This window comes from Sinocyclocheilus rhinocerous, unplaced genomic scaffold (assembly GCF_001515625.1).
Source record: "Sinocyclocheilus rhinocerous isolate Xijiao unplaced genomic scaffold, SAMN03320098_v1.1 scaffold1548, whole genome shotgun sequence".
Taxonomy (NCBI): domain Eukaryota; kingdom Metazoa; phylum Chordata; class Actinopteri; order Cypriniformes; family Cyprinidae; genus Sinocyclocheilus; species Sinocyclocheilus rhinocerous.
In genome coordinates, this window is record NW_015630996.1 from 642191 (window position 1) to 650873 (window position 8683).

Sequence of the window (8683 nt, forward strand, 5' to 3'; positions counted from 1 at the left end):
TTTAATTGATTTTTCCGTACATTTCTGCCATATGTACATTAACTGACAGTCACCACTGATAAGCTACCACTAAATATTGTAGAAACTTAATTTGCTGTAAAGTTGCTTTGCAACGATTTGTATCGTGAAAAGCGCTATACAAATAAACTTGAATTGAATTAAACTTGAAAATTAATATTAAAAAGCTGACCTAGCTGAACACTGAATTTAAAGGGATTGTTTACCCAAAAATGAAAATTCTGTCATTTGCTCATCCTCAAGTTGTTCCAAATCTATGAGTTTCTTTCTTCTGGAACACAAAAGAAGATATTTGGAAGAATGTTGGTAACTAAAGACTGTTCGTTCCCATTGACAAAACACCATGGAAGTCAATGGAACTCAAAACTGTTTGTTTCCCAACATTCTTCATAATACCTTCTTTTGTGTTCCACAGAAGAAAGTCATAAATGATGACAAAATTTTCATTTTTGTTTGGACTATCCCTTTCAGTTTAAGTACTAAAATGACTAAAACTGATAAAAAATAAAAACTAGAGTATATAAAGTGTATATTATTTGGGTAAAGGAACATTTGAATCGTCTGACTGAAAAGGATTCACAGCTGTATTATTTCCTGTGTCTGTCAGGTGATGTCCCAAGATCTTAACATTAAGAAAGAGTTAAATATTCGGTCAGCTTTTTTGGATGAGAGGCTGCTGTAAAGATAATGTCCTAAAAACAGACACCCTCAAGGCTAAGTGAACCGGCTCTTATTTCATTTTGTGCGCTGTTGGTCACGCAGTGCCAGGAAGATCAGCTGACATTTCAGTGAGGGTTTCCCATACAATCAAACGATTTATCTGGATTTAATCTAATGGAAATCTGTTACTTGTCTGTAGTTAATCCTTGGTCACATGTACACTACCATTCAAACATTTTGGGTTTGTAAGATGGTTTTGTTTTCAAAAGAAAGTTGTGCTTTTTGCTGTGCAGAAATACAGTAATCGTGTGAAACATTACAATTTAAAATAACCAAATATTCACACTGACGTTTTTCCCCAAAAAAGTTAAAAGGGGGGGGGACTCAACCCAAAATGTTGAACAGTAGTGTACAGGTAATTCATGTTTGAAGAATTAGTTTATGGTTTATTGTGCTAAATTCATCAAATGAATATGAAGTATAAAAACTTTCATGCAGAAGTTCAGAAAAAAACGTTTTCAAAAAAACATCTACAGTACATATTTACATTTACATTTAGTCATTTAGCAGATGCTTTTAGCCAAAGCGACTTCCAAAGTAGAAGCAATCAGACCAACGAGAGCAACAATATACAAGTGCTGTGACAAGTTTCAGTTAGTCTAGCACAGTGCACATAGCAAGAATAGAATAGAATAGGTAAGCGCTAGTATTAATTGGTCAGGTGATGGCGAAAAAGATGTGTCTTTAGAAGTTTTTTCAAAATGGCTACAGATTGAGCTGCTCGGATTGAGATAGGCAGGTTGTTCCACCAGCTGGGAACAGTCCAGGAAAAGGTCCGTGAGAGTGATTTTGTGCCTCTTTGGGATGGTACCACGAGGCGTCGTTCACTTGCAGAACGCAAGCTTCTGGAGGGCGCGTAGGTCTGAACTAGTGAGTTTAGGTATATTGGTGCAGCGCCAGTGGTTGTCTTGTAGGCAAGCATCAGTACCTTGAATTTGATGCGAGCAGCTACTGGCAGCCAGTGTACCCTGATGAGGAGGGGTGTGGGGTGTGACGTGAGCTTTCTTCGGATCGTTGAAGACATCTTAAGTTTTCAGCGTGTGTTAATTTAAAGCTGCAGTCCGTAACTTTTTTTGGTTAAAAATGATCCGAAATCAATATTTGAGCAAGTACATAACCAGCCAGTGTTCAAAACTATCGCCTTACTTTAGCCCGATTCACAACGGTTAGCTTATAATAATGTTTTCTAATTTGAGTGGTACGGGTAGGTTTTCGTGGGAAATTCGAGCATGACTACAGGTGGACTTTAAATGTATCATTTTGATGGCGGATTGTAATCCATAAAGGATTATGTGTTTATGAAACACATGTGAATGAAATTAAATTATATGCCAGTTATAAATGTGCTTCTGATTACAGATAGCCTGGGATTACAAAGATTTGTATTTTAAAGAAAACCAGTTCGAAGGGAGCATAATTTGCTTTTTGGGTTAAAATTTTTTCTTAATATGAAATTTGAAGAGTAAGACAATTAGATTAGACTGTGCAGAAATTGAAATCTACACGCTAATACACACTACTCATAGTCACCAATGCTGATGTTAACATTAATCATTTGAGAATAAAGTTTAACAATAATAATAATTTGAACGGTTTGATGTGATATGAGCTAACCGATCTTTAGGTTTAATCACCATTGGTAGCGAGATTTATGGTAATGATTTTTTCCTCAGTTGGTCAGAACAAACGTGGCAGACTTGTTACTTGTTCATTCAGATGACAATATACAGTTTAAATGCTTAATTTGAGTCATGTATTCCAAGACGTAGGCTAGAATATGTGAGTGCAAAGTACAATATCCACACCGGTGCGGTGACTGACTGCCACACATACTCTTCAGAACATTAGATTCATCCGCGCTGGAGCCGTGCCGACTCACAACCCACGCAAGCTAGATAATTCCGCACACAGCTGCAATTCCAGGTTTTCAAACAGAGATGGCGACAAAGAGGCAAAACTTACGGACTGCAGCTTTAATCAAGTAATCAAACTTAAAGGAGATACACCCACAACAAGAAGCCATAATGTCCTATTCATCATCCTTAGACTGTTTAATCAGCTAACATTTGAAAAGGACTGTCAATACACTGTTTAAATCATTTACAGGTCTTAAAGGAATAGTTCACCCAAAAATGACAATTTGCTGAATATGTACTCACCCTCAGACCATCAAAGATGTAGATGAGGTTATTTAATCAAAACAGATTTGAAGAAATTTAGCATTACATTACTTGCTCACCAATGGATCCTCTGCAGTGAATGGTTGCCGTCAGAATGAGAGTCCAAATAAATATTTATAATAAACAGATTTGTTTATAAGAACACTCCTTTTCGCTTCACTAGATGCTAATTGATGGACTGGAGTTATGTGGATTACTTGTGGATTATTGTGAAGTTTTATCAGCTGATGGCACCCATTCACTGCAGAGGATCCATTGGTGAGCAAGTGATGTAATGCTACATTTCTACCAAATCTGTTCAGATGAACAAACAAACTCATCTACATTTTGGATGACCTGAGGGCGAGTACATTTTCATTTCTGGGTGACATTTTCCTTTAACTACAAACATAAAGCAGGCATGACATAAACATGAATACTTATGATACCGCCACGTGGTATTTAATATTTAGCTACTTACCAAAAGAGTATTACATTAGCACCATCAAAGATGCTCTTTTCCATTAGAAGTGGATGGAGACCAGAGTCTGTCAAGAAAAAAAAGCACCATAAAAGCATAAAAACAATAGCCTGTATGACTCCTGCACTTTATTCCAAGCCTTTTGAAATTCACTTTTCAGTGCATTTTTCCAAGTCGAAACTTACTGAAAATTCATGGTAACCTTTTATTGTATGTAAAAGAGCAGCTTGCACATTCTGCTGAATACCATCTTTTGTGTTCCACAGAAGAAATAAAATCATGGGTTTAGAACAACATTATGGTGAGTAAATGATGACAGAATCGTGATATTTGGGAGAACTATTTCTTTAATGGTTGATTGGTGAAGATTAGTGGGTTTCTGCATGTCAGAATGATAATAAATAAAGTATTGATATGCATATATCAAAGAAAATAAACAGGTTTTTTGTAATTTATGTGAGAGTATAAATATTATCATATTCCAGCTCCACCGCCTCCCCTTCCTCATCTCCCTCCAACAGGCTGTATTTAAACTTTTGATACACTATCCCGTCCCACACCATGTCCTCATCCTCCTGGCTTGCTTAGAGGTTCGCAGAGGTGAAGGGGTCGTCTGCGATTTTGGTGTAGCCATTCGGTTTGACGGTGAGCTTTAAGGTGATCTTCTGGCGAAAATGCAGGAAGAGAAAAATGGCAAGCCACAAGCTCACCTGCACAAATATGACAGTGAAAACAAAAAGGCCAGGATAAACCCAAGCCACTGGATCGTTGTTGAAGACGTTGTAGCTCTGTGCGACAATGCATTCATCTGAGAAAAGAGAGGTTAAAGGTCAATGGCTTCACACTGAAAGCTAAAAAAAAATTCAAATTTTAAAAATGTACAAACCATAATTTAGTAACATCTCCCACTCTGAGTCAGTGTTATCTAATGATACAGTATTATGTGAATCTTACATGGTTGGTTCAGGCATTGATGGCATGCTGTCATTACGACAGAAAATACATTTGAATTTCATTCTCAGTTTTTTAAAAATCAAACAAAAAGGCATGCAATATTTGAATTTGGCAGGGTGTTGAGCAGAAGTGTGAGCTTGTATTAATATATAAATATTAATACAAATAATTGATATAAATAATTGTATCTGTAAAGCAGTTTAAATATATCAGTGTTGTTATTTTTTACTAAAACTAAAACTGTTAAAAATGTTAATTGAAATGAGGCTGAAATAAAATATAAATATTAGACAAAAACATTGAAATTTAACCTTGGTAACTAACTGAAATAAAATAAGTCAAAACTCTAAAACTGAAGCTAAATAGAAATATTAACTATTTAAAACTATTTAAAATAACTACAAATAACAACACCACATAAGATTACTAAAACAAATTTTTTTTTATAAAAGCTCATTTATAATATGAATAAATACTACAATAGTACATTAATAATATGCAAATAACACTGAAATATATAAATAATTTATATAATATTTCTATTTTTTTTTTTTTGCAGTTTTAAAGACTCAAATTGTCTTTATAAATGACATTAAGTACATGAGAAATGTGTACATTTTAAAAGAATACTAGTCTTCCTTGACTTTTTTGTGTTACTTGTCACTTCTTTGTGATTATTTGTGAAATTTACTAGCAATTTCTAAGTGAAAATGGTTTCACAGTAAATGTTTTTTTTTTCCCAGTGTAGAATGAATGCATTTAAAGCTTGTACCATTCAGTGTGTGGCACTGGCAGCATTCCGAGGGAAATCTTGAGGAATGCGTGCGTGTGTTTTCTCCACAGCGAGGAAGACACCTCCCATCCTCTGTGAGGCGCAGTAGAATAGGGCACGAGGTGCAGCTGTAGGGTTCCGGACCTTTACATTCATTACAGGACGGGTCACATGGGGCACATGTGTTATTCTGTGCAAAACACAAAACATGTTAGAAAGAACCAAAATATCTAAAATAAGGAATTTGTCTAGAGTAATCTATGAAGGGGGGTGTTCACACATTTAATGTACGTTTGAATGGCTAAGAAATGTCAGGATGAGATGAAATAAGATAAACACAAACAATAAAGGTATAAGAGAGAAAATTAAATGTAAAAAAAAAACACTACAATATAGTTAGATTAGCACATTACAGATTTGATAAAACTGTAATAAAGAGACATTTACCACACGGATGGGATATTCCCCCATTAGACACGTAGATGAGCAGATTCCTCCAAACACTTTGAAACGGTCATAACATGATGTACAGGAGATCTCACCAGAGCCTGCCGATCAGACTAGTTAAATCATGCTGAGGTACACAAATCATATCATCTGCACTCGGATTGTACTAAAAACGGTCTAAAATGGATTTAAAATGCAGGATGAAAGACAACTTTCTGAAAAGTCAGAGTTAAGATGATAAAAGATGATCTAGTCTTATTTTTAAACACTTAAAAGTTGAAAAAATGTCACTGCATTAGTATTTAGACACTTTTGTTGTCAAACATTAAATGTTCATATTGTGATAAACTTCATATATCAATAAAACAATCACTTCAGATATGCATAAGTGTGGTTTAAATGAATATTGCGGATTCAGTACACGTTTAGGTAAATCAACAGCATAATGTTGATTACCATAAAAAATACTTTTGACTTCTCTTCTCGTTTAAAAAGAACTTACAATGGAAGTGAACGGGGACAATTTTTGAAAGCGTTAAATGCAGAAAGATGAAGCTTATTATCTTATAGCTGCTATATTGTCATGGCAGCAAAGTTTAAAAATTGAATATTAAACTGCACACAGAAAAGGTTAGTAACTACTACTGTATTATTGCAACACTGAGTATTCAAACGTTTACAGACTGGCTGCATTCACTTCCATTGTAACCCTGATTTTATTTTTTAAAGAAAAGGAGCGACCAATCATAATTAACAATATTATGTTAATAAACATTATGCCTGTTGATTGAGCTTGTGTCGAACCCAGCAACCCTCTACAACGAGAGAAAAAAAAAAATCACTCGCATACGCAACCAATATTTTTTGAAAATCCTCGGACTAGCCACTAACTAGTTAACTGTTCTCTCTCTCTCTCTATATATGTATATATATCTATCTATATATATATATATATATATACACACAGATTTATGAACCTGTAAGATGCAGATAGGCTTTTTCAGTTTATCTTTAATTTTTAGTTATCATGTAAGTCAGGGTTTCCCAAATTAGGGTTTGCATTGCATCCCAGTAAATAGATCAAATATTACATTTTTAGTTTTTTAAGTGTTTACTGTGCAGCCCTATTTATTTGACAGTTGCAGGCATGTGGTGAGTCTGACCCTTGCATGTTTTACAGGTGGGGTGGCATCTTTGGCAATCTCTGTCTAAGGTGTGAGGGAAGTAGTTTGATGGGCATGTACGCAGACACTGTCCAGACTTTCTCAACAGGAAGTATCCATCTCTACAGCTGAGACAGAAACGGCTGCTTCCTGAGCATTCCTCACACGTGTGGTCACACTCTTGATATGCTCCGCTGGAGGCGTCCACAAAGTAACTGCAGGGGAAATACAGACATGTGTTACAATGCTGTCATTTTGGAAAGCATCATTTTTGAATAATCACGATTCAGTTGCATCAAAAGCAAGTCTTTTAGCATTATTATTACACGACACTCTGAAACACCTGATTCTGATCGGTCAATTGTGGAAAATGTTTCTGTATAATTACTGCTAAACTATATATTTGACCTTTGCCCATGGCAACATTGTGCTATTTTCATGGTTCTCGTATTACTCTACGGTTTCAAATGAAAGCGGTTAGCTTCTGACTGTTGTGAAAATGAGAAAAATGCATATTCTACCAATTTAACCTGCTCAAGCAGCATCGGTTATAAAAAGGTGGAGTAGAAAAATCTTACTGGCAATTATTGAACACCCTGCTACACAAAATACATGTAGATAGAATCTGAAAAATATTCCAACAAACTGAAACAGTAAATTATTCGTTTCAGTTATCTCTGGTGAGCAGTCATAGTGATAATATTAATGTTACAGTCTTATGACACTGGGAAACCCCCATTCAGAGACCTCGTGTGGCCTTTTAACCGTTCTCTATCCTATAGTGAACAAAATAGATGAGAAATTGAAAGTGAAAATGCTGTCATTATTTATTCACCTTTCTGTTGTTATAAATCCATGCCAGTTTGTTTCAGCTGTGCCAGGTTTTATTATACCTCATGGGGATGAGTAATTGTGGGAGAAAGAACCCTTTAATGCTTATACGCTTGTCATTTTGTTATTTATTGGTAAGATTTTAATGTTTTTTATTTAAAAAAAAAAAAACATCTTATGTTCACCAAGGCTGCATTTGATCAAAAATACAGTATAAACAGTAGTCATATGAAACAGTAATACAATTGAAAACACTTTTTTTCTATTTATATATATATATTTAAAATGTAATTTATGCAGGGATTAAAGTGTTCCCTTCTGTCGCTATGACGGATTTCCGTCAGTTCATAAAGACAGTTGCTTCATTCCTGAATGAATCAGCCGTTCGAACGAAACAATTGAATGAATGATTCAGTGATAAAATCAGTGACTTGCCGCCACCTGCTGGTGGATTTAGTTTCATTTTTAGCGTATAATTTCAGTCAGGAGCGCTTGTACTCCTAATTTAAAAATTTAGGAGCACCTTCTGATCAATAATCAAAAAATCTGATTAAAAATTAGCCTTCCTAATACGAGGTGACATTTGACTCCTTAAAGTGACGTACAGGGGTATTTTCTTTTTACCTGTATAATGGCCTCATTTTCATATATGTCAAATTCAAAAATGTATGTTTATAAGCTTTTTAAAATTTCTATTTAAAACAATATAATAAGAAGTAGAATAAGACAAATAAGTTACCAATCATATGAAATTAGTATTAATAAATTAATTTGTACTACAGAGGTGGCACAGAAGAACACAAAAGTGTTTTGTAGTTTTGTGATGTAGAAGAACATAAGAATCTTAATTTTCTCCCGACATCAGAGCCACTAAGGACGCAGTGCATTCGTTTTGTTTGTAATGGTAATGCGCCACTGAATACACCTAAATTCGTTTATATCTGCGCAAATAATTTTACTCCAGACTGCTTTCTGAACGAGGGACAGTTCAAGGCAGGTTTTGTTAAAAAGTTAAAACTCAAGGATAGATCAGTACCCATTGTTCGTGATCCAGCTGCACCTCCAGAAGTAAGTCTGACACTTTATATTTTTTATGATTATTTGCAAATCGCCTTTGCTCTTTCACAGAAGAAAGGGG

General features: G+C 35.0%; 1 protein-coding gene across 1 annotated transcript in view; it reads right to left on the reverse strand.

Annotated features, from left to right (window-relative positions):
* Window positions 1-3716: 3716 nt before the first annotated feature.
* Window positions 3717-8683, reverse strand: part of LOC107740988 (proprotein convertase subtilisin/kexin type 5-like) — an 11972-nt gene continuing 7005 nt past the window's right edge. Inside the window, exons 5-8 of the mRNA XM_016553558.1 lie at window positions 6715-6929; window positions 5552-5652; window positions 5105-5294; window positions 3717-4186 (exon numbers count right to left, since the gene is read on the reverse strand). Coding sequence (XP_016409044.1) covers window positions 3963-4186; window positions 5105-5294; window positions 5552-5652; window positions 6715-6929 — 730 coding nt within the window. The 3' untranslated portion in view covers window positions 3717-3962. The remainder of the gene's footprint in view (window positions 4187-5104; window positions 5295-5551; window positions 5653-6714; window positions 6930-8683) is intronic.